Here is a 27,482-nt window from a genome sequence, read left to right as displayed (position 1 = left end):
CAAAACATAACAAGGTTTTAACATTTTCTGAAGAAAATATGAGGATGTTGTTGTTGCTGACTGATATTTATCCATTTTGAGTATAACAGCATGATTATTCTGCCTTAAAATTTGAGTTAGCTTTTAATTTTATTTTTCAGCTTTTATTTTTTATTTTTTTATTTTTTGGTGTGTTGTCATTTTTACTGGTTTTTGTTTTATATATTTATATAATTGTTTTTCAGTAAAGTTTTAGTAATTTTAGTACTTCAAATTTTAATACACTTAACAAGGTAACATTTCTCATTTTAGTTTTTTAAGTTTTGTTCTTCAATATTTATATTTTATTTAGGGCCGGGACTCGATTAAAAATTTTAATCTAATTAATTAGAGGCTTTGTAATTAATTAATCGAAATTAATCGCATTTTAATCGCATGTAAATATTTGACCTGAGAACAGTGAGAATTAAGATTTTTACATGGATTTTTGACTGAATACATAAGCTTAACCAACAAAATATTGTTTATTTTTGTTCAACCAAGTCCAACAGACCAGTACAATATTGCCATTAAAAGTGTAGCAAGAGGCACGTTCTTTAACGAGTCTTTCATTCCGAGAACTCTGCTCTTGTGTTTGCTTAATTATGCATTTAAACTTTAATGACCAAACCTATCATTATAAATGTTGCTGCACATGGAATATAACGCGGATAACATTTAAAAAATAGTTTTTATCAGGTTACACACTGATTATTTATCACTCAAACCCCTTTCTCTACCTGTCCGTTGGTCGCGTATATCCTCCATGTTTGTAGTTTTTTAACACTTTTTATGCGTGTTTGTAGTTCTAATCGAATCTTTGTTCACGGCGCAGTGTGTTGCGGGCAATATAAGCAGTTAAGAGTGTGCATTGATCGTTAAGTAGTAGACCATCCGGGAATCTTTGGAATACTTTTTAAACATACTACGATTTGGGACATACAATACTATTTAGGACGGACGTCTTTGGCTTGTCTGAACCTGAACGCTAGTTTGTGCTCCAGTATAATCGGTCCGCCGAATCTCATCTAGTGAGAAACGTTCCGCGGTGCAAAACGTATTGCGATTAAAATGAGTTAAAAAAATTTAACGCGTTATTTTTGTGTAATTAATTAATCTAAATTAACGCGTTAAAGTCCCGGCCCTAATTTTATTTTATTTTAGCAAATTTCTGTTTTAATCAGTATTTGTTATTTGTTTAATTTTCAAATATTTCTATATTTCTATAATTGTTTTTCAGTATAGTTTCAGTAATTTTAGTACTTCAAATTTTATTACAGTTAACAAGGCAACATTTATATTTTTTGTTTTTTTAAAGTCTTGTTCTTTAATATTTATATTTTATTTTATTTCAGCAAATTTCTGTATTAATCAGTATTTTTTTCCCAAATATTTCTATATTTCTATAATTGTTTTCCAGTAAAGTTCTAGTAATTTTAGTACTTCAAATTTTATTACAGTTAACAAGGTAACATTTCTAATTTTTGTTTTTTTAAGTTTTGTTCTTCAATATTTACATTTAATTTATATTCTGTTTTTATTAGTAATTGTTATTTTTTTCAAATATTTCTATATTTCTATAATTGTTTTTCAGTTCAATTTGAGTTATTTTAATACTTTAGTAATTTTATTATAGTTAACAAGAAAACTGAAGAAACATCTAAGAAAACATCGTTTGTTTTTGAAATGTTGTTCTTCAATATTTATATTTTATTTTATTTAAGCAATTTTTTTTTTCAAATATTTCAAAATTTCTATAATTGTTTTTAAGTAGTTTTAGTAATTTTAGTACTTCAAATTGTATTACAGTTAACAGGTAATATTTTAGGTTTTTAATAATAATTTTAGTTTTTTAAATTTTGTTCTTCAATATTTACATTTTATTTATTTTCAGCTTTATTCCAATTAACAAAAATAATTTTTAGTAGTTCTACCTTTATAACACTGTCTCACATGCAAATATGGCAGAAATGCGTCAGCTAAGCAACAACCAATGAGATAAACAGGAATGCTAGGGGATACTTTTCTCCAGGTATTATAGATCTCCTTGGCAAGCATCACTAATTACTTACATACTTACACAGGCCATCAAAATTACAGCTTTATGGGCCATCAAAGTGACAGCTTTACGGCTAAACTATATGCATATGGAAATCAACATGAAATAAAGCCTGTTTGAAAACATACTTGTTATGGAATTCATAAATCTCCTGAATATTCCCGAAGATCACATGCTCTTTGTTCGCAATTCCAGATGGGATCTCAGCACCGCTTGTCATTTCCCAGAGAAAAGTCTGCGCATAAATGCACAAGGGAGGTTAGTTCATCTCAAGTTCACAATTCTTTTAACTCAGATGGCATTTCAGGCACAATACAGTATATAACTAGGCAACCTTGGATGTATCTTGCAATCAAAAAGCCGTGACTGTCTGAGATCAGTACGAAAACCTCTAAAGCTTCTCACCTCCAAACACTCCTGTAGGTCTCGTACGTAAGCTCTTTCTGTCTGGAGCAGCTCAGCCATAATATACCTACACAGAGAGCAAAATGCCTCACTGAAAGCCCAGCAAATTACAGACATTGAAATGCAAAGAACGCCTGAGACAGCACTTCATAACACAAAGCTAATTCCTCAGGAAATGATTTAGATTAAAAAGGATTTTGTGTGAAGATGAAGCTATTGATGCTGTGATTTCGTTTGGGACCATCGGCTTAACCTGCGCACAGGAAGCTGGCACACACATTAAGGATTCTGAGTCATATTTAAAATCTCTTTTAGTCATGAAGTTAATTTCATCACTCACTCTTTCTTTCTGGCAGATTTCTTCTTTTCCTCATTAACTTCATGGTCAGGATCGTTGAGGTTGACCTCTGGATCAGTGTGGGTCAAGTTGGCAGGGATAATGTCCAGTTCTAGATCTTTATTGTCCTGTTAGGGAGGTCAGGGGGAATACTGAAAATTGCAGTACATTTTTTAAACTGAAGTTTTGATTCTTCATGATATGAACCTTTACAGTCGAGGTCAAAAGTTTACACCCCCCTTTCAGAATCTGCAAAATGTTCATTATTTTACCAAAATAAGAGGGATCATACAAACGGCATGTTATTGTTTATTTAGTATTGACCTAAATAAGATATTTCACATAAGGGATGTTTACATATAGTCCACAAGAAAAAGTAATAGTTGATTTTCCTGAAATTTACCTAAACAGTTAAACTGTCTGCTGTTCTTCAGAAAATCCTTCAGGTCCCACAAGTTATTTGGTTTTCCAGCATTTTTGTGTATTTGAACCCTTTCCAACAATGACTATGATTTTGAGATCCATCTTTTCACACTGAGGACAACTGAGGGACTCATACACATCTATTACAGAAGGATCAAACGCTCACTGATGCTACAGAAGGAAATGCGATGCATTAAGAGCCAGGGGGTGAAAACTTTTTGAATTGAAAGATCAGGGTAAATTTAACTTATTTTGTCCTCTGGGAAACATGTAACTATGTTTTGTAGCCTCTGAAGGGCAATACTAAATGAAAAAAAAAATGATATTTAGGCAAGATATGAAAAAAGTACACATCTCCATTCTGTTCAAAAGTTTTCAAAGGGTTGCAAAGGGTTCAAATACACAAAAATGCTGGAAAACAAAAGAATTTGTGTGACCTGAAGGATTTTTCTAAAGAACAGCAGGCAACTGTTCAGGACAAACAAGGGACTCATGAACAACTATCACTAAACAAAAAACACACAAAAAAAGCTGTGGATCATTCAGGTAACAACACAGTATTTTTATAAATAACATGCATTTTGTATGATCCCTCTTATTTTGGTAATATAATTAACATTTTGCAGATTCTGAAAGGGGGATGGAACGGTTTGACCTCAACTGTATAAACAGTGCAAAAAGTAAATAAATGCAGATATATTTCATAAAAACAGATGGCTTTGCTCAGTCACTCACCTCAGAACACACTCCCAGCGCTCGGTCCAAGTTGCAGCGGTACTGACCCATCCGCATGGAGAAATCTCTGTACCTTCTGTCTACTGTAGACACCCACCTCTTGAGCTCAGTTACATGGACATGCCCTTTCTCAACCAAACTACCAGCCAGCTGGATCAACAGCTTTACCTTCTCTTGTGTTTGCTAGAAGAGAAGAATCAACATCATGTCATATATATATATATATATATATATATATATATATATACAGGTTTAGAGAAATGCACTTGTTTAATTATTGTTCATTTTTTTTGGAAGACTAGCCAGAATATTTTTTATACAAATTCTCCTTGTGTGTTCCACAAAAGCATTAAAGTTTGAATCAACATGACAGTGAGTATATGATGAATCAGATGCAAAATTCCCTTTTACATGGTGTTTGCATATAAATGTGTCTTAGCAGAGTGTGGACACAACCACCCCACAATGAAAAAAATCCATTCACTCCTTTTTTTAAATCCCCCAAACCCTACACAGTGTCAATTATCAAGCCGTTTTGATTTTCTGAGCAGTATGATGTCATATTGCTCAGGCCCCGCCCACTACCTGACAGACGGTCCCATATTAGCGTATTTTCATTCTCAGCCAGTTGTACACTGTCCGACCATTTTCTCCGTGCTCAAGCAGCTGTAGTGACAACAATGTCTTGTAAGCAGTGCAGGTGTTTTGAAGTTGGACATAAAAGTGAACAAAACAGTCTTAATTTTCTCCCAACATGAGAGCCACTGAGGATGCAGTGGATTAATTTTGATTTTGATGGTAACGTGCCACTGAATACACAAAAATCAGAAGAGAGGGGCGGAGTGAGCTGTAGCTCATTATCATTTAAAGAGCCTTGCACCGAAATGGGTCACTGTGAACGGAGCTGTTTTTGATCTTGTAAAAAGGGGTTTTGTTTTACACAACCATTGAGGAATTTTAACCAAAGTATGTTGAAGACATTGTAAGAAGACTCTAAAGAGTCATACCAACTTGTGGAAAATGGGCATCAGTGACAGAGGTTTTTTACCTTTGCAGATATGCGAAAATCTTCATACTCTTTTAGTAGTTCCTGAGTTTTTTCGCTGGAATCACCAAGCGATGTGTGTGTGGATAGAAAATACTCTCCTGTTTCCTGTAACCAGCCTATGGCCTGTGTAAAGAGCACAGTTTTGAAAAGGTAAACACCCTTTCATGTGTTTATTTACAATCTCTTCTCTTGTTAGATATGTATTAGATCTTATTAGATATATCATATTTCCAGTTTCTACTACACAAGTGACTAATGGGTTAAATATAAAAGATTTCTTGGTTAAGCTCCTCTAAATTCCTCCATATGAAAAAGTAGTGCACTTAATTGTACGTAATATGCAGTTTTAGTGTTTAGTGTATATTTTAATGAAATAAAAGGCAACATGTATGTACTGAAAGAGTACACTTTCTTGACTATGTTTCTTAAACATGACTTTTCATTTTTTTGTTTATGTTTCATTCAAGTTTTATGTTAAAGTTCATTTACTTTAAAATGTACTTTAACATAGTCCTTACATAACATAGTAAAGTACACTGACACAGTAATGCACAATTATAATTTTATTACATTTAGATTTTTTTTTACTAAATTGCAACTTCATTATTACAAATGTGTAATTAGCAATATATTTCAATATTTGACATAAAAGAATTAATTCAAATGACAATAAATATGTTAGTTTACCAAAAATGCTTGTCAGTATACAGTCAAACCAAAAATTATTCAGACACCAGATATAATTTTTTATATATTGTTTTACTAGTGGGTGCAGGACACAATAGTTCATTTATGTACAGTGGGTATGGAAAGTATTCAGACCCCCTTAAATGTTTCACTCTTTGTTATATTGCAGCCATTTGCTGAAATCATTTAAGTTCATTTTTTATCCTCATTAATGTACACACAGCACCCCATATTGACAGAAAAACACAGAATTGTTGACATTTTTGCAGATTCATTAAAAAAGAAAAACTGAAATATCACATGGTCCTAAGTATTCAGACCCTTTGCTGTGACACTCATATATTTAACTCAGGTGCTGTCCATTTCTTCTGACCATCATTGAGATGGTTCTACACCTTCATTTGAGTCCAGCTGTGTTTGATTATACTGATTATACTTGATTAGAAAAGCCACACACCTGTCTATATAAGACCTTACAGCTCACAGTGCATGTCAGAGCAAATGAGAATCATGAGGTCAAAGGAACTGCCTGAAGAGCTCAGAGACTGAATTGTGGCAAGCACAGATCTGGCCAAGGTTACAAAAAAAAATTCTACTGCACTTAAGGTTTCTAAGAGCACAGTGGCCTCCATAATCCTTAAATGGAAGACGTTTGGGACGACCAGAACCCTTCCTAGAGCTGGCCGTCCGGCCAAACTGAGCTATCGGGGGAGAAGAGCCTTGGTGAGAGAGGTAAAGAAGAACCCGAAGATCACTGTGGCTGATCTCCAGAGATGCAGTCGGGAGATGGGAAAAAGTTGTAGAAAGTCAACCATCACGGCAGCCCTCCACCAGTCGGGGCTTTATGGCAGAGTGGCCCGACGGAAACCTCTCCTCAGTGCAAGACACATGAAAGCCTGCGTGGAGTTTGCTAAAAAACACCTGAAGGACTCCAAGATGGTGAGAAATAAGATTCTGACAAAGATAGAACTTTTTGGCCTTAATTCTAAACGGTATGTGTGGAGAAAACCAGGCACTGCTCATCACCTGTCCAATACAGTCCCAACAGTGAAGCATGGTGGTGGCAGCATCATGCTGTGGGGGTGTTTTTCAGCTGCAGGGACAGGACGACTGGTTGCAATCAAGGGAAAGATGAATGCAGCCAAGTACAGGGATATCCTGGACGAAAACCTTCCCCAGAGTGCTCAGGACCTCAGACTGGGCCGAAGGTTTACCTTCCAACAAGACAATGACCCTAAGCACACAGCTAAAAGAACGAAGGAGTGGCTTCACAACAACTCCGTGACTGTTCTTGAATGGCCCAGCCAGAGCCCTGACTTAAACCCAATTGAGCATCTCTGGAGAGACCTATAAATGGCTGTCCACCAACGTTTACCATCCAACCTGACAGAACTGGAGAGGATCTGCAAGGAGGAATGGCAGAGGATCCCCAAATCCAGGTGTGCATCTTTCCCAAAAAGGCTCATGGCTGTATTAGATCAAAAGGGTGCTTCTACTAAATATTGAGCAAAGGGTCTGAATACTTAGGACCATGTGATATTTCAGTTTTTCTTTTTTAATAAATCTGCAAAAATGTCAACAATTCTGTGTTTTTCTGTCAATATGGGGTGCTGTGTGTACATTAATGAGGGAAAAAAATGAACTTAAATGATTTCAGCAAATGGCTGCAATATAACAAAGAGTGAAACATTTAAGGGGGTCTGAATACTTTCCGTACCCACTGTAAGTGAGGATAGCAAAATAAAGTAAAATGTCACATATCATACCCCCCCAAAAAATCTTGATACTGTGGACTACCAGTAAAACTAACCAAAAAATATTCAGACTATGTTTTGCTTAAGTGTTTTTCTTTAATTGCTAATGCAATCTTTTTACAGCACAGACAAACAAAATTAAGCATTGCTTGCTAATTGGTCAACAAAGTATTGATAGTTGTGTAAACATTATCATACTAACAGTTGTTTTTGATTGATTGTAATCCATTACATACCTTTCCATCAAGGTTATCTGACATTATCAAGATGAATTTGTTCTGACACAGTTTAACTCTGAGCTCTTGTCATATTTTATTAACATTTTCTTAACTATAGTGAATAAACTGTGACAGTGTGAAAAATGGTAAAGGTGTCTGAATACATTTTGGTTTGACTGTATTTGGCAGTACACTTTAACCATATTTTAAATGCAACTGTAATTATGTAATTAAATATAAAGATGTAATTTAGTCCTACTCAAGTGGGTCATAAAACTCTCTAAGGATCAGCTAATTGCTTTTACTATAAATATAAACTATAATACATTTTCATTTAACTGCAATTAACATGCAATTAAGTGTCTAAAAACATTACATCCAGTTCACACTTAAGTATGTCCTTTTAAAGTATATTATTTCTGTAATAAGTACTCTTATTAAATGTATTCTATGTGTAAGTAAAGGCAAAACCACTATCATTATCACATCCTTCAGAAACTGTGCTTGCATAACGCTCTCTCACTCACCTGTTTGGCATGTCGTTCAAAAAGAACGTACTGTTGGCATTGATCTAAACGTCTTTTTTTCATAGTCCAGAAATGAAGGACACGGTTTTCCCTCTGTAGCAGCTCACTCAGAATGGCTTAACATAAGAAAACACAAAACAAGATCAATAAACAATTACAAACATTCAGACACAATCGCATACAGACAAATTGCATATTTTGCAGGTATAATGGCTTGAAGTATTCCTGATCTGACCTTTGACTTGGGACTCAGTGGCTCGATTGTGGATGGCAACCCCAGGCATGCTCACATTGTTTCGATGGATGTACTTAAGAAAGACCTCCGCATTACGACGCGCTAAAGTACACGCCTGGAACCAGAAAAAGGAAACATTCCGTAGAATCAGTGCATCTACACAACTGTCAAGTAACTTACTGATCATGCTGATAGCAGCTGGAGTTTGATGTAATTTGGACAGTGACATTGATAAACACACTAATAATTTTGTTCAAGGTATCTTTATTTTAAAAGAAAATCTATTTGTATTGCTATGACCCATTTAAACAGACACATATGTGGTAACATATGGCAAAAAAAATGGTTTTGCTGCAGATGCAGTTTTTAAAAATATAAAAAGGACAAATTGGTGAGAGAGCTGATGAGCTTCTGTTGCAGGTGACTGTGTGTGTGTGTACAGTATATATGTGTGTGTGTGTGTGTGTGTGTGTGTGTGAGATAGGTGTACCTTGAGAAAAGCTTCTTTCTGCTCCAGGTGTTTGTTGATGAGAGGGCTGACGTGGTCAGTCTCTGCCGTTGAGCCCAATTTATCATGACCTCCGCACCAGTCCTCCTCTCTCCTGTACTCCAGTTCCAGACTCTCCAATACATTACATACCTGAGACAGATATACAGTATGTTACACACACAGTAGCTGTGCTTAAGTCTCTGTACGGTTCACAGTTGTCAGTTGTTGAGCATGGTAGCAAATCACAGATATATTGGATTTATAAATAATATAATACAATGTAATAAAAGCAAAGGGACATACAGTGCTGGCCAAAAGTATTAGAACACCAGTATTTTCAACAGGTAAAATGGTATCTTTTGCTGTAGTGTGTCAGTAGGAAATATCAGTTTACATTTCCAAACATTCATTTAGCCATTAACTGTAATAATCTAGTGAGATTTTTGTTTGCACAAGGAGTCTGACAACAGCCAGTGCTCCGCACAGAGATCTGATGTCATCATCATCCAGTCTGTCTGGAATGACATGAAGAAACAGAACAAACTGAGACAGACTAAATCCAGAAGAACTGTGGCAACATCTCCAAGATGTTTCAAGAGACCTACATGCAAAGCTACAGTACTGTTAAAAGTTTTGCCCAAGGTGCACTTGCGCATAGTTTTTCTAGTAGCGTAGTTTTGCAGGTAGGTCTCTTGAAGCATCTTGGAGGTTTTGCCACAGTTCTTCTGGATTTAATCTGTCACAGTTTGTTTTTTTTCTTCATGTCATTCCAGACAGGCTGGATGATAATCAGATCAGATCTCTGTCTGGAGCACTGGCTCTCACTGGATTATTACAATTAATGGCAAAATGAATGTTTGGAAATGTAAACCGATATTTCCTACTGATACACTACAGCAAAAGATAGAAACAACTGACTTAAAACCATTTTTAGCTGGTGAAAATACTAGTGTTCTAAAACATTTGGCCACCACTGTATATAACATTTCTGCCATTAAATAAAACTAACAATAATATCTGGAACCATATGTATATCAGAATTCATTACTAAAATATCTGACAATAGAAAGTGTATTTTCAGTAGATTCTAGAACTGACACTAGGTGGAGCAAACATTTCTGTTAAAGGCATTGTTTTTGGCCCAATAATTGGATTTTTTATTAAGAAATAAATTCTTTGGCCTTAACTACAATGTACTTACATTTAAATTAATCATTTGGTACAATGTACTTATTGTGTACATACATGTTTTTACATTGTACTAATATATTTTTTTAAAACTATATGTAATTACATTTGTAATAAATTTCTGTAATTACCACTGTTGACCCATCCCTTTAAACCCTAACCCACCCTTAAACCCATGCCCATACCACCACACCTGTCCCTAACCTTGCTCATATCCCACCTTAATAGAAGCAAAAGTGTTTTGCAATGCAATATGACCACATTAAGTACATTGTACTTATTTTCTGATGTAAGTACATAATAGTTAAGGACACCTAATATAAAGTGTGACCAATTCTTTTATTCAGCAAGGATGCATTATACTGATCAAAATTAACAGTAGAGATGTTCACATTGTTACAAAAAATGTATTTCAAATAAATGCTGTTCTTCTAAAGTTTTTATTCATCTGAATCCTGAAAAACAATCACAGTTTCACAAAAATATTAAGCAGCACAACCATCTTAAACATTGATAATAAGAAGAAATGCTACCAAATTAGCTTAACCAAATTGTAACAGTATAGTACTTACTGTATTTTTGATCAAATAAATGTAGTCTTGGTGAGCATAGGAGACTTCTTACTGAACTCAAACTATAAAATATTGTATATAAAACATCTGCACTTAAAATGCCACTTGAAGCTATGGTTATACAATGTACACTGCAAAGGGATCTTGAAACCTCTCCTTTTAAAAAATTAACTGCTTAAAAACTACCTAAAAACAGGGCATCTTAAAAATGCAGTGCTCATGGCGTAAGCCACTAAAAACATGAACTACAAATGCATATGTACATATACACTCTTCTGCTCACCAAGCTTGCTTTTATTTGATCCTAAGTACAGCAAAAACACTATTTTACTATTTAAAATAACTGTTTTCTATTTGAATATGTTTTAAAATGTCATTTTTAGTCAGTGATTTCAAAGCTAAATTTTTGGCATCATTACTCCAGTAGCATGATCCTCTAAAAATCATTTGCCTTTCAGAAAGCTTTCAAATAAATGCTGATCTTTGGATCTTTTATTTATCAAAGATCCAGAATAATAAATACATTTTAAAATATTTTCAAATAGAAAACAGTTATATTAAATAGTAAAAATATCAAAATTGTACTGCTCTGGATTAAATAAATGCAAGCTTGGTGAGCAGAAGAGACTTCTTTAAAAACATTAAAAATCTTACTGTTCAAAAAGTTTTGACTGGTAGTGTACCAGTACAGGGCATCTTAAAAATGTAGTGCTCATGGCGTAAGCCACTAAAAAACATGAACAACAAATGCATGTGTACATATACACTCTTCTGCTCACCAAGCCTGTATTTTTCGATCCAAAGTACAGCAAAAACTGTAAAATTTTGAAAATTTTTACCATTTAAAATAACTATTTTATATTTGAATATATATTATAAAATGTCATTTATTCATGTGATTTCAAAGCTAAATTTTTGGCATCATTACTCCAGTAACATGGTCCTCCAGAAATCATTTTCTTTTCAGAAAGCTTTCAAATAAATGCTGATCTTTGAATCTTTTATTTACCAAATAATCCTGAATAATAAATACATTTTAAAATATTTTCAAATAGAAAACAGTTATTTTAAATAGTAAAAATATCAAAATTGTACTGCTTTGGATTAAATAAATGCAAGCTTGGTGAGCAGAAGAGACTTCTTTAAAAACATTAAAAATCTACTGTTCAAAAACTTTTGACTGGTAGTGTACCAGGAATTAAAAAGTGAAAAAAAGTCATTTTTGAAGTCCCAAAAACCCCTGGTTTTAACTCAAATTCACATCTTTATCATTAGTTCACATTATCAACCACTAGTAGTAGTAGGCATTGATGATAACCATCGCACACTCTCTTACAACCCACCTGTTCAGATGTTTTGTAGAAGGCCACAGAGGCGTTAACCAGCTTTAATCTGTCCTCCATCTTCAGCATGAGTGTCTGCCAGTGCAAGGCCACGGTTTCGGCACAGGCCCGGACAGCGTCTGGGTCATAGTGACCCGCCTGCAACATCAGCTCCGCCCTCTGCTGGAGCTGTAGGGCACTCTGGTGGGTGCGCTGGAGCGAGTCGGCGTGGAGCAGAGACTGTGGGCAGCAACGAGAAGTGGCTTGTTTTAATTTGTGAGGTGTGCTTAAATTAACTGCCAGTACACAAGGACCACATGAGAGGCGGGTAAGGTCACTGAGGGGTTCCTTAGAAGAGCAATTAAGACACGATCGGTTAGACGTCCTGCCGTTCAAGGCCAAAACAATCAGCTGTGATGGTTTCACAAGAGCACATGCTGGATGAATAAAACTAGCAGCCTGATTCACACATTTGTGTTGGCGTCACAAATATGAGAAAGCACTTGGATGGACTGATTTGATGAAAAGTGGTACTTGGCCTGAAAAGTTTGAGAACCGCTGCTGTAGATGATTAAAACATATATTTGGCGGAAGGGAGATTTTGGCAGATACTCAGCGCTGACTTCCTTTGATTTAAAGAGGCTGTCGTTAGCTGAGAATTATACGCAGCAATTTGCTGAATTAAAACTCGGTCCTCATTTCGGGCTAATGTGCTTCTTACCGCTCATAAATTTGCTGAGTAATTGTTTTGTTTTGTAGTTGAATCAACTCAGCTGTTTTGTATTCCATCTCTTTGATGAATATAATAAAGGGGGTTATAACCTAAAGACAAATTTACCTTCTGTTTATGACAGATAACAACAAAAGGGATGATGTTTCTTTAACACTCCCCCCTACAGGGTTAAATAAATGATCTGTTTGATATAAGCAAAAAATTATTTCCTAATTGCTGATAATGATGTAAACAAGGTTTAATATTTAATATTAATCTTCATATTACAGCATACCGCATCCTCACGAAGCTGCCCCCTGCAGAACCTATTAAGGAAAATGTGTGTGTGTGTGTGTGTGTGTGTGTGTGAGAAAGAGAGTACCTCGATGGCAAGCTGAAATTGTTCATGCTCTCTCTGAAGTTGTTCCGCCTCTGACAGGGAACCAGCATTTGTTGTGTTTGCCGTGAGCATGGATTCACCGTTGCGGATCCAACCCAGCACCTGCACAGATTGCACACAGTGGCATGTGACAAAACAGGTTACAGACGTGAAAAATGGAAGTTAATGAATTATTTTGGATTAATCTGTTAACATTCAGAGGTATTAAAGTAACTGCTTTCTATTTGAATATATTTTAAAATGTAACGTATTTCTGTGATTTCAAAGCTGAATTTTTAGCATCATTACTCCTTTAGAATTTATTGATCCTTTAGAAATCATTCTAATATTCTGATTTGCTGCTCAAAAAACATTATTATTATTATTATTATTATTATTATGTTGAATTTTTTCGGGTTTCTTTGATGAATAGAAAGTTCAGAAGAACAGCATTTATCTGAAACAGAAGTCTAGAAATATTGTATTATATTACTTCATCATCACTTTTGATTTTAAAGCAATTTAAAGCATCCTTGCTAAATAAAAGTATTAATTTCTATAATTAAATAAATTTTCCCATAAATTAAAAAAATAATAATACTGACTCTTGCTTTTGAATACTGAGCTTTTGAATAGTATCGTGTATTGTGTTACTGATCTTTGGATCTTTCTATTCATCAAAGAATCCTGAAAAAAAGTACTCTAATGTTTTAAATATTGATCATCATAATAATAATAAAAGATTTCTTGAACAGCAAATCAGCATATTAGAATAATTTCTGAAGAATCATGTGACACTGAAAATTTAGCTTTGATCACAGGAATAAATTACATTTTGAAATCAGTTATTTTAAAAAGTAAAAATATTTCACAATATTGCAGATTTTGCTGTATTTTGGATTAAATAAATGCAGGCTTGGTGAGCAGAAGAGACTTCAAAAACATTAAAAATCTTACTGTCCAAAAAATTTTGACTGGTAGTGTATATCATTTCTTGAGCACCCAATCAGCATATTAGAATTTCTGATTAAATGGAATAATCACTTCTAAAAATTATGCTTTGCCATCTTTAAAAAAAAATTAAATTTTAAAATATAGAAAATAGTTGTGAATAATAGTTCGCAATATTACTGTTTTTATTGCACTTTTACAAATAAATGCAGCCTTGGTGAGACTTGACTTGTGAAAAATGACAAAAACATTTTTAAAAAACCTTTGAACAGTAATTTGCATATATAAACACACCGTACATTTCAACTACTGCTGGTTTTGCCTAATTTACATTAAATATTTATTCATTTCCTGAAGTCATTAAATAAAATAAAATAATGCAGTTGTTTCATAAACATTCTAGTTACTATCCTGCTTCATATCAAAGTGAAAATGCTGCCATTTTCAAAACTAATGGCAGGTAAAACTGTTTAACATTTCGTTCCACGTCTTAAGAATCCGTGAAATCTGCAGAAACATTAAAGCTGAGCTGAAGGGATTCCCCCTCCCATGTTATGTAACACCCTGCCTACATTTACATTCATTTTCTAACCAAATTGGGCATGTAGAAAGTACATATAGAAACAAGATACAATTCAAATTATTAAAGAACAAAGATAAATCTGAGATGTCCTGAGGTGACATTCACAGTGCTACCAATCAGAAAGCAGTGCTTGTCTATGAAATCGTGCAAGTGAATTGAGTGATTCATTTTCCTGAAATGCAGGGCTGCAGTCTGCACCCACGCACTGTTATGAGCGACAGAGTGTGTGTGTGTGCTCAAAGTGTCAAAGATAAAAGCAATTAGCTGGGCACTTGTAGTCAAGGCTAATGGCATCAGTTAGAATCTTGGACAGCAGCAGAGCACAGGCTTTTTTCCTGAGTGCAGGAGTCAAGTGTTCCTGGCGACATTACGATGAGTGTAACTTTGGAGTCCCTAAATGTGACCATGAGCTCAGATGTAGCAACTGATTTTAAACACGCACCTGTTTGACCTCGGCCTGCAGGTGTCGTAGCTGAAGGCACTGCTCCAGACGCTTGTGCGTGTGTTCTGCGCTCACTTCCAGCTCATGCTGTTTTTCATTCAGGAACTCCAGCAGCTCTTGAACTTTTGCCGCCAAGTCGACGTCTTTTTCTCCAGTGATTTCCATTCCTAAAAAACGAACACAGACTTTAAAAATTCAAGAGCATATACACATTTACACATAAACACTGCTCCCAGTACATACGGCTAAAGTCAAAAGTTTACATACACCTTGCAGAATCTGCAAAATGTTAATTATTTTACCAAAATAAGAGGGATCATACAAAATGCATGTTGGTTTTATTTAGTACTGACCTGAATAAGATATTTCACACAAAAAGACACGTATAGTCCACAGAAGACAATAATAGTTGAATTTTTCCAAAATCACTCCATTCAAAAGTTTACATACACTTGATTCTTAATACTGTGTTGTTACCTGAATGATCCACAGCTGTTTTTTTTTTGTTTAGTGATAGTTGTGCATGAGTCCCTTGTTTGTCCTGAACAGTTAAACTGCCTGCTGTTCCTCAGAAAAAATCCTTAAGGTCCCACAAATTCTTTGGTTTATCAGCATTTTTGTGTATTTGAACCTTTTCCAACAATGACTGTATGATTTTGAGATCCATCTTCTCACACTGAGGACAACTGAAGGACTCATATGCAACTATTACAGAAGGTTCAAATGCTCACTGATGCTTCAGAAGTCTAAATGTCACATTTTTTTCATTTAGTAGTGCCCTTCAGAAGCTACAGAAGACAGTTACATGCTACATATACATGACAAAATAAGTTAAATTTACCCTGATCATCAACTGATCTTCAAAAAATTTTCACCCCCGGCTCTTAATGCTTTGTGTTTTCTTCTGGAGCATCAGTGAGTCTGTAATAGTTGCATTTGAGTCCCTTAGTTATCCTCGGTGTGAAAAGATGAATCAGCATCATGTCCTAATTCCAGAGATTAGTCCCAATTTGTAAAAAATGAGGCATGCGATTTTAAATCTGATGCAATTTCTGTGCCACTACTACCAGAAAATAAAATGGCATGTACATGTTAAAAAATGCTTGTTTTTTTGGCAGGGTTCTCCAATAAAATTGGGGGTTATTGGGGTCACTTCAACTCACCGACATGAAAAACTATCCGCAGTAGCATTGTTAAAGTAGCCAAATTCCGCACGAAAACCACAAACTTGGCAACACTGAGGTCGGTCAAACAGTTCATAACAGATCATTGGATGCTTAACCAATCAATGCTTTCTGCCAAAGAGACGTAGTGTTTAAACTGTTTTGGCAGAATAAACCAAGAAATAAACAGTCCTACATGGTATACACTACCTGTCAAGATTTATGTTTCATGTTTTTGAAAGAAATTAGATTAAGAGGCTACATTTGATAAATAAATTAAATAAAATACTGTAATATTAAGAAATATTATTACAAATCAAATTAACTGTTTTCGGTTTTAATACATTTTAAAATGCAATTTAGTTTTGTGATAGCAAAGATGAATTTTCAGCAGCCTTGCTCAGTTGACATGCTCAGTTATAAATAATAGTTATTATTATCAATGTTAAAAACTGTTTAAAAACTTTTTTTTTGCCGTTTAATATTTTTTGTGGAAACCATGATTATTTAATGAATATAAAGAAATTAATATCCAACGAATAGATTAGAAATAGAATAGAAATCTTTTGTAATATTATAAAAGCCTTTACACTGAACACTGTAAAAGGTTTACACCAGTTTCAACTTAAAAACCTAAGTTCAGCAGCTGCCTTTAAAATTAAAAATGTTTAATACAATTTTAAACTGGAGAATAATGATGCAGAAAATTCAGCTTTGCATCACAGGAATGAATTACATTTTAAAATATGTGACCCTAGACCACAAAAACTAGTCATAAGGGTAAAGTTTTTTAAATTGAAAGCTCTGCATTGATGTATGGTTTGTTAGGATAGGGCAATATTTGGTCGAGATACAACCATTTGAAAATCTGGAATATGAGTGTGCAAAAAAATCAAAATATTGAGAAAATCATCTTTAAAGTTGTTCAAATGAAGTTCTTAGAAATGCATATTACTAATCGAAAATTACATTTTGATATATTTATGGTAGGAAATTGACTAAATATCTTCATGAAACATGATCTTTACTTAATATCCTAATGATTTTTGACACACCAAAACTGCTTTTACTCTGTTTTTGATCAAATAAATGCAGCCTTGGTGAGCATGAGCGTCTTCTTTCAACAACATTAAAAAATCGTAACTATTTTAAACTTTTGACCATTAATGTATAACTCTGTATGTCATACATAGAAGTATTATACCATCAAAATAATTACACACTTCACATTTAACTACTAGTGTAAGGTTATTATCAGAAAATTAAAAAGAACTCATTAGACTATAGATTATCCCAGTGAGTTTTCTTCTCTCCGTCCAGCAGGGGTCACTGTGCTGTGAACCTCCTCTGAAGGCCTCCATCTCTGCTGTGATCTCAGGGAGCAGTTATGATGGCATGTAAGCGGGGACCGTGTCAGACAGGTAAGCGTGTGATGAAACGTCCCGGCTGCCTAGCCGAACGGCATCCATCATATGGGTCTGTAACTGCATTAGCGCGTGACAGACAACCAGCGTCTGTCTGACAAACGCACCTCTCCGCAGATACAACACAGGGCGTTTTAACCTCCTTCCACTAACCCTTACATCACCCCACTTATCCTCAGCTACCTGCCTGTGGGCTGTCTCCATGACAACCTCACAGCGGGCCACAGGAGTCGGTTCCCATGGGAACGTGATGTGCGAGTGACAGGATGGCCTCTGCAGTATCCCGAGCCTCCTCGCGGCAACACGACAGCGAGCAGCGGAGTGTGTCCGAGGCAACCCCAAAGTGACGAGCGAAGGCCCCGTCACCATGGAAACCTTGGTATAGGGGATGTAAAGGGGGGGTTTCCATAGCAACCTCACCCCTGCACACAGAGTTAATAGTACGAGAGATCCCAGAGCTGTATGGAGCTCCGTCTTCTTCTTCCTCCACTCTTTCCAATCCATTTCACCTTCGCTTGCTGTCATGCACACATTTTCCATGCTTATCTTTCCCACCCAATCCTCCGCTTCTCTCTCTTCGTCTTTCATCACACGTATCAAAGACAGCCCATAATGTGGGCAGCAGGTTTTTGCTGTTGTGTCCGTGGTAACTGTCAATAAAATGCAACAGAGCACGGAGGAGTGAAGCGATGACTGATTCACACTCTTTTATCTCTCCACCGAACACTAACTCATCATCACTCCTGCGTTCTTTTCATCTCTCACTGGCCGCTACAGCAGACATTAGTAAGCGTTGTACTGCTGTGAAGTCTGGTTCACACTGACCCAACAAACAGAAAGAATAGCCATTGTGATGTCCGACATCGGATGTAGAATGTTCACATTACCCCAAATAAGAGTTGATTTAAAGGGTTAGTCACTGGTAAAAAATAAATGGTGTTTTCATCACATGGTGTGAGAGACACGGCGCTTATAATAAAAGAGAAGCAGGCTGGCATTTGCACCAATAAAAATAGACAGAGGACGAAAAAGGCAATAAAATCATCTGCACATGCAAGATCAAGTCAATAAATTGTATTAAATATAAATCCTAAACATACATTATAAATATTAATATTAATATAAAACTTGAATGACTTTCTTTTGTGGAACATTTTATTATCTTTTTTCAAGCTCCACAGAAGAAAGAAAGTTGTAAAGTCTAGGAAATGATGACAGAATTTTCATTTTTGGGTGAACTATTTCTTTAAAACCTATTTGAAACCAATTAATCTACTGACATTATTTGTAATTGCAGTGTAAATGCATTCATGCCACCTCTGAGTTGCAATAAACAGTCTGTAAATACCAAGCGGCAACCTCCCGCTCTCTCTATTGCAGGGGTCCCCAAACTAAGGCCCACATTTGGACCGGCCCTCTGAACAATGCCAGAGACATATTTTGAAAATGAAAAATGAAATTAAAATAGCATAAAATAGCATTTGAGGTGAAACTAGCACTACTGGTGGGACAGGTGCAAAAGCAAGACTTCACTCATCTCCCAGTTACCCAACGTTTTTCAGCTGAGAAACCTGTGGCCCCATTTCCAGTTTAAAAGTCTGTGGAAGCGTTGAAAATGATGAAGGCAGAGTTTGACGTGTGATTCAAAAAACACAGTGGATTCTTGAATCGATTTTGCTTGACAAGCCCCTCAAAGGCTTGCGTTTCTCTTGGTTGGTTGTGCATCTTTTTCTTCTACATTTTTTCCTTCCACTCAACTTTGTTAACATGCTTGGATACAGCATTCTGTAAACAGCCAGCTTCTTTGGCAATGAATGTTTGTGGCTTACCCTCCTTGTGAAGGGTGTCAATGCTTGTCTTCTGGACAACTGTTAGATCAGCAGTCTTCCCCATGATTGTGTAGCCTAGTGAACCAAACTGAGAGACCATTTTGACAGCTCAGGAAACCTTTGCAGGTGTTTTGAGTTGATAATCTGATTAGCATGTCACCATATTCTAATTGGTTGAGATAGTGAATTGGTGGGTTTTTGTTAAATGTGAGCCAAATCATCACAATTAAAAAAACAGGACTTAAACTACTTCAGTCTGTGTGCATTAAATTGATTTAATACACAAGTTTCAAAATTTTAGTTGAATTACTGAAATAAATGAACTTTTCCATGACATTCTATTTTATTGAGATGCACCTGTATATCTTTTGAAAAGAAATGATTATTTGTCTGTGTGGTGCGTAACAAAATAAACTATTCTAGCATTAAAAGGTAGAATAAATACAGGTAAAATCATAATAAAATAATACTAATACTAATAGTTAGTCCGGCCCATGGTATTTTCTTTTATAAACTGACCCGGCCCCCCATTAAAGAAAATAAAATTATGTGGCCCTCTCAGAAAAAAAGTTTGGGGACCCCTGCTCTATTGGAACCAACACGGAAGTGGATTAAACTGCAATTCATCGACTGGCCGCTAGAGACTGGCTGCAAAAGGGGAGTCAATGTTAAAATGCCTAACTTCACAGCAGAAAAAAGTAAGTTTACAGCCTGGTACAAAAAGTGGTTTTGGTCTATATAGCTAATTTCGCCTTTCATGTCAACTGTGTGGGGGGTGAATTTTTTTATAACTCATCCGTTTAAGTTATATTAAGCCTTAAAGTTCTGCATAATTAAGGGTGTGGCCACTTGAGTGACAGGGCGATTGCAGCTGCGGTCACCACTGTCGTGCCAGGCAGGTGTGGTTTCAGCAACCAGCTCCACCCACGTCCCGCCTCTTTGCCCGTTTTCGATTATCCGTGAGTGACGCGCGATGACGCGATTCCAAGATGGCGACGGCCAAGTCCCGCCCACTATGAGCTTCAAAATAGCTCTTTGGAAACTTACAGATGACGTCACGGACACTACGTCCATATTTTTTACAGTCCATGGTAAATACATATAAATTATTATTATTTTTATATTAAGCGCTTAACAGCCCTGTGGGAAATATAAATAAAAAGCTAAATATATATATATATGATTTAGGTGAAAACTCAAATGATAAAAGTAAAAGCTATTTTAAAATTCTAAAAGTAAAAGCTAATTAAAAACAAAATAAAATAAACATCATAAAAGTATAAAAGTAAAATAATAATACCTAGGTAAGTAAAGTTTGCAAACAACCTTCGGAGCTGGCTTAAAAAGCCTTGACTGAAAGTTTAAAGCAGTTCCAAAGTTTAGTTAGATTAGATAGATGTTGATAGCATGATTTACCACATTGCTAACATGATTTAACATGTTGTTAGCATTGGTTAGCTTGTTGTTAACATGTTGCCAGTGTGTTTTTAGCATGATCAACATGTTGTTACCATGTTTTTAGCCATGTTTCTAGCATTATTATCTTGTTACATGTTGCTAGCATGCTTATAGCATGATAAGCATTTTGCTAACAAGTTTTAGCATGATTAACATGTTGCTAGCATGTTTTAGCATGATAAACAAATTGCTAGCATGTTACCATCTTGCTTCTAGCATGATTAACATGTTGCTAACATGATTAGCTTAACATGTTGCCAGTGTGTTTTTAGCATGATTAACATGTTGTTACCATGCTTTTAGCCATGTTTCTAACATGATTATCTTGTTAACATGTTGATAGCATGTTTATAGCATGATAAGCATGTTGATAACATGTTTTAGCATGATTAGCATTTTGCTAGCATGTTTTAGCATGATTAACATGTTGCTAGCTTGTTACCATCTTGCTTCTAGAATGATTAACATGTTGCTAGCATGTTTCTAGGATGATTAGCATTTTGCTAACAGCATAATTAGTATGTTGTTAACATGTTGCTAGCATGTTTTTAGGATGATAAGCATTTTTCTAAAAGCATGATTAGCATGTTGTTAACATGTTGCTAGCATGTTTTTAGGATGATAAGCATTTTTCTAACAGCATGATTAGCATGTTGTTAACATGTTGTTGCTAGCATGTTTTTAGGATGATTAGCATTTTTCTAAAAGCATGATTAGCATGTTGTTAACATGTTGCTAGCATGTTTTTAGGATGATAAGCATTTTTCTAAAAGCATGATTAGCATGTTGTTAACTGTCATGATCGGGGCTGTGGGGTTTTCCTCAGCCTCCTGAGGTCGCTATTCACACTGCACTTCTAATAGCATTCACCTGTCCTTGTCGTTAACACTGATTCACTCACAGCTGTTCACCATTTGGACTTTTGTATAAGAACTCTCATTTCTCACTCCCGCTTCATGTCTGCATTGTCTCGTGTCTTTGATGTTCTCGTGTGTTCCCGAATTCCTGGATTTAGATTGTGTTCTTGATCTTGTTTATTTTGTGTTTAAGTTTATTAGTTTGTGCCGTGTTGGCCTTTTGTTTGTTTATTTGTGTTTGATTAAAATCTATTCACCTGCTTTTGGACCCAGACCTCCCTTTGTATCACGTGACAGAATGCAGACATCACTGATGGGTCCAGCGGGGAGATTTTTTTTTGAGGAGGCGGCGTCCACCTGCCTGGGGGCAGTGACCACCAGCTCTGTTCCCGACACGGCGGGGATGTCGTTTGAGGCGGCGTCGGCCAAGAGATTTGAATTCATCTACGCCTGCTTGGCGGCGATGGACATCCGCAGTGCTGAGGCTGCGCGGAAGCGCCCCTGCTTTGCGGAGGGGGTGGAGACACTCTTTCGTGGGGAGGTGGCGACAACCGCCATCTCTGTTCCTGATACGAAGGGGGCTGCGTGCTCTGTTCCTGACACGGAGGCGGCTGAGCGCTCTGTTCCAGATGCGGCGGTGACCGCTCTCGCTGTTCCAGATGCGGCGGTGACCGCTCTCGCTGTTCCTGACACGGCGGTGACCGCTCTCGCTGTTCCTGACGCGGCGGTGACCGCTCTTGCTGTTCCTGATGCTGCGGTGACTGCTCTCGCTGTTCCTGACGCGGCGGTGACCGCTCACTCTGTGCCTGACGCGGCGGTGACCGCTCACTCTGTGCCTGACGCGGCGGTGACCGCTCTCGCTGTTCCTGATGCTGCGGTGACTGCTCTCGCTGTTCCTGACGCGGCGGTGACCGCTCACTCTGTGCCTGACGCGGCGGTGACCGCTCTCGCTGTTCCTGACGCGACGGTGACCGCTCTCGCTGTTCCAGATGCGGCGGTGACCGCTCTCGCTGTTCCAGATGCGGCGGTGACCGCTCTCGCTGTTCCTGACACGGCGGTGACCGCTCTCGCTGTTCCTGACGCGGCGGTGACCGCTCTTGCTGTTCCTGATGCTGCGGTGACTGCTCTCGCTGTTCCTGACGCGGCGGTGACCGCTCACTCTGTGCCTGACGCGGCGGTGACCGCTCACTCTGTGCCTGACGCGGCGGTGACCGCTCTCGCTGTTCCTGATGCTGCGGTGACTGCTCTCGCTGTTCCTGACGCGGCGGTGACCGCTCACTCTGTGCCTGAAGCGGCGGTGACCGCTCTCGCTGTTCCTGACGCGACGGTGACCGCTCTCGCTGTTCCTGACGCTGCGGTGACCGCTCTCGCTGTTCCTGACGCGGCGGTGACCGCTCTCGCTGTTCCTGACGCTGCGGTGACCGCTCTCGCTGTTCCTGACGCGGCGGTGACCGCTCTCGCTGTTCCTGACGCTGCGGTGACCGCTCTCGCTGTTCCTGACGCTGCGGTGACCGCTCTCGCTGTTCCTGACGCGGCGGTGACCGCTCTCGCTGTTCCTGACGCTGCGGTGACCGCTCTCGCTGTTCCTGACGCTGCGGTGACCGCTCTCGCTGTTCCTGACGCGTCGGTGACCGCTCTCGCTGTTCCTGACGCTGCGGTGACCGCTCTCGCTGTTCCTGACGCGGCGGTGACCGCTCTCGCTGTTCCTGACGCTGCGGTGACCGCTCTCGCTGTTCCTGACGCGGCGGTGACCGCTCTCGCTGTTCCTGACGCTGCGGTGACCGCTCTCGCTGTTCCTGACGCGGCGGTGACCGCTCTCGCTGTTCCTGACGCTGCGGTGACCGCTCTCGCTGTTCCTGACGCGGCGGTGACCGCTCTCGCTGTTCCTGACGCGGCGGTGACCGCTCTCGCTGTTCCTGACGCGGCGGTGACCGCTCTCGCTGTTCCTGACGCGGCGGTGACCGCTCTCGCTGTTCCTGACGCGGCGGTGACCGCTCTCGCTGTTCCTGACGCGGCGGTGACCGCTCACTCTGTGCCTGACGCGGCGGTGACCGCTCTCGCTGTGCCTGACGCGGCGGTGACCGCTCACTCTGTGCCTGACGCGGCGGTGACCGCTCACTCTGTGCCTGACGCGGCGGTGACAGCTCACTCTGTGCCTGACGCGGCGGTGACAGCTCACTCTGTGCCTGACGCGGCGGTGACCGCTCACTCTGTGCCTGACGCGGCGGTGACCGCTCACTCTGTGCCTGACGCGGCGGTGACCGCTCTCGCTGTTCCTGATGCGCCGGTGACCGCTCTCGCTGTTCCTGACGCGGCGGTGACCGCTCACTCCGTGCCTAACGCGGCAGCGTCCGCTGAGGCTCCGCTGGTGACAAGGCCTGCTCGCGTGACTCCGCTGCACGGCCCTGGCCCGCCATCCCTCCCCCTGACTTGCCTTCCTCCGTACCTCCTCCCTCCAGACTTTGGGAACGTCTGGAAGCCGTTCCGTAGGGAGGGGGTACTGTCATGATCGGGGCTGTGGGGTTTTCCTCAGCCTCCTGAGGTCGCTATTCACACTGCACTTCTAATAGCATTCACCTGTCCTTGTCGTTAACACTGATTCACTCACAGCTGTTCACCATTTGGACTTTTGTATAAGAACTCTCATTTCTCACTCCCGCTTCATGTCTGCATTGTCTCGTGTCTTTGATGTGCTCGTGTGTTCCCGAATTCCTGGATTTAGATTGTGTTCTTGATCTTGTTTATTTTGTGTTTAAGTTTATTAGTTTGTGCCGTGTTGGCCTTTTGTTTGTTTATTTGTGTTTGATTAAAATCTATTCACCTGCTTTTGGACCCAGACCTCCCTTTGTATCACGTGACAGTTAACATGTTGATAGCATGTTTTTTGGCTGATAAGCATTTTTATAACAGCATGATTAGCATGTTGTTAACATGTTGCTAGCATGTTTTTAGGATGATTAGCATTTTTCTAAAAGCATGACTAGCATGTTGTTAACATGTTGATAGCATGTTTTTAGGCTGATAAGCATTTTTCTAACAGCATGATTAACATGTTGTTAACATGTTGCTAGCATGTTTTTAGGATGATAAGCATTTTTCTAACAGCATGATTAGCATGTTGTTAACATGTTGTTGCTAGCATGTTTTTAGGATGATTAACATGTTAAAATGATTATCTTATTTCTAGCATGATTAATATGTTTTAAGATGATTAGCATCTTTTAGCATTATTAGCATGTTGCTAACCTAATGTTAGCATGTTTTAGCATGATAAAATGCTGAGGGTACATTGTTAGCATAATTAACATGTTGTTAGCAGGATTAGCATTGCTAACATGTTTTAGTATGTTCTTAGCATGATTTAGCATGTGTTAATTAATACAGCTTAAACACTCTACAAGTCTTACTGTACAAAAGTTTTTTACCCCCTCAAGGTCCATGGGATTTTTAGTGGTCTTGATAGTCTGCTTTTCTGCTAGCATTATTTAGCACATTGCTAACATGATTTACGTAGCTAGCATGTTTCTAAAATGATTAGCACATTGCTAACATGGTGCTAGCATGTTGCTAACATGTTTTTAGCATGATCACCATGTTGCTGGTATACTCAAAGTCCCTTTAACTGTTCACCAAGCTTAAGATTAAATTTCATATTTGAAATCAATGAAATCTGACAAAAATTGCCTCTTAAATATTGTTCCTTGTGCTCCAATAGTATTAAAAAAGGTTTATTTTTCAGCCTAGATCAGCCAGTGTGCATGCATCGCAGAACGCTGATTGTTTCTATAGCAACCGGCAGCTATATTCTAACGGCAGCTGCAGTGACTTTACTAATCAACGATTGGCTGTTTCATTAAGAAGGCGGGGCTTCGCTGCCATAATGAGCGTTGCATTCTTCCCCATTCAAAACTATATGAGTGACACGCCTTGGGTATTCTATAGTCTTTGGTATATTTTTAGCAGGATTAGCACATTGCTATCATGTTTTAATATTGTCCCAGCATGATTTAGCATGTCGTCTATGGGTCACATGACACATGGGTCATTAAGCTTTGCTAATGATAGACAGCTTAAACACTCTTTAAGTCTTACTGTCCAAACGTTTCCACCCCCTCAATGAAAGTCTATGGGATTTTTGGTGGTTTTGATAGTATGGTTTTCGCAGACCGTAAGCCGGATCAGTTATACTAAATCTATCAGTTAATGCTAAAATAACATTGCCCCTGACCCATATACAGACCCTAGTATTAGGGATTTTACTATCATCATGTTTCACTCACTTCATGTTTATGTGAATCCACAGGCAATGCGGCTCACTAATCCACACTTACAGAGAACAGACAGCACAAAATGACACAGAACACATGGCTGTTGTGAAAGGAATAGAAGAATGTGTTCTGTGTGAAGGGCCTTTTGTCTACCGCAGACAGATATGGATTGCTGTGGACTGTACGCTTGCGATAGGCTTATGCTCAATTACACGGAAATAAAACAAACAATACAATGACTTCTTAAGTAATTTTTCGTGATGTCTATTCAATGGTTTTCCACAAACTGCCACAGTAATCTCATTACATTATCTGCAATATCTATAAATATTGATAAATTTCTAACAATTTGGGTCATTAATCGCCATTTCATTTAATTCACTTAAAGGAGTAGTTCACTTTCAGAACAAAAATTAAGGAAAATAAGGAAATTGTGTTTTTTGAGGAAAACATTTCAAGATTTCTCTCCATATCATGGACTTCTATGGTGCCCCCGAGTTTGAACTTCAAAAAACATAATATTTTTTTCATAATTTGAAAAAACATAATTTCTTTACGACTGAAGAAAGAAAGACATGAACATCTTGGATGACAAGGGGGTGAGTACATTATCTGTAATTTTTTGTTCTGAAAGTGAACTACTCCTTTAATGAAAATGTACCTCATTGTCACAGAACCCATTCCTGATCAAGTCAGATTATGTCAGGGTTTGTTGGAGGGAATTACGCCACACTGCTCAAAAATCCCATGACCCGACAGATGCAAAATGAACATTGGCAAACCCAAGCGTGAAAGCAAACACCAGCAGTGACACCACACAGCAACAACTGCCAACAAACACCAAAATGATTAACACACTGATTCAGCAGAACCCTACAAGTGTAGTATGAATCTATTACTCTCTCTCAACTCCTTTCTGTGTCCCTCACTCTGTCTCTATATCTCTGACCAGCTCCTCACCTGAAGCCTGGACCTCCATGATGTACTGGTGAAGATCCTGTCCCTGCTGTATAACCTCATAGGTCATGTTGTTCATGGCGAGTTTGCGCTCTGTGTGTCTGTGTAATCTCTGTTCAGCCAACGTGAGTTCCTCTGTGTTAAAATCAGTCGCCTGTCGCATCAGATCCTGCTTCCATGCATCCAGCTCACCCATCACCTATGGAACAGATGCATATATAAACTATTAATAAAATTAATTAAATCTTCACATATAATGAAAAAAGGATGCAAAAACACAATTAAAGCATCATAAAAGTTTTGTGAAGCAATATAATTCACTGTGTTTGGGACCAGTGACCAGAATTTAAACAGAGTTGGAGTTATATTAAAAATGTCCTGGCTCTTCCAAGCTTTATAATGGCAGTCAATGGCTGTTGAGATTTTAAAGTTCAATAAAGT

At 38.2% G+C, this 27,482-nt stretch overlaps 1 protein-coding gene across 1 annotated transcript in view; it reads right to left on the bottom strand.

The window, feature by feature from the left end:
• Positions 1-27,482, bottom strand: part of kalrnb (kalirin RhoGEF kinase b) — a 141,524-nt gene that overhangs the window by 58,873 nt on the left and 55,169 nt on the right. Inside the window, exons 14-25 of the mRNA XM_073852685.1 lie at positions 27,045-27,240; positions 15,086-15,252; positions 13,113-13,232; positions 12,040-12,258; positions 8,937-9,086; positions 8,447-8,561; positions 8,212-8,327; positions 5,026-5,148; positions 3,978-4,160; positions 2,823-2,947; positions 2,483-2,549; positions 2,206-2,312 (exon numbers count right to left, since the gene is read on the bottom strand). Coding sequence (XP_073708786.1) covers positions 2,206-2,312; positions 2,483-2,549; positions 2,823-2,947; positions 3,978-4,160; positions 5,026-5,148; positions 8,212-8,327; positions 8,447-8,561; positions 8,937-9,086; positions 12,040-12,258; positions 13,113-13,232; positions 15,086-15,252; positions 27,045-27,240 — 1,688 coding nt within the window. The remainder of the gene's footprint in view (positions 1-2,205; positions 2,313-2,482; positions 2,550-2,822; positions 2,948-3,977; positions 4,161-5,025; positions 5,149-8,211; positions 8,328-8,446; positions 8,562-8,936; positions 9,087-12,039; positions 12,259-13,112; positions 13,233-15,085; positions 15,253-27,044; positions 27,241-27,482) is intronic.

This window comes from Garra rufa, chromosome 12 (genome assembly GCF_049309525.1).
Source record: "Garra rufa chromosome 12, GarRuf1.0, whole genome shotgun sequence".
NCBI classification, from domain to species: domain Eukaryota; kingdom Metazoa; phylum Chordata; class Actinopteri; order Cypriniformes; family Cyprinidae; genus Garra; species Garra rufa.
The sequence above is the reverse complement of the archived record's forward strand: the minus strand, read 5'-3'. Positions and strand labels throughout refer to the sequence as shown.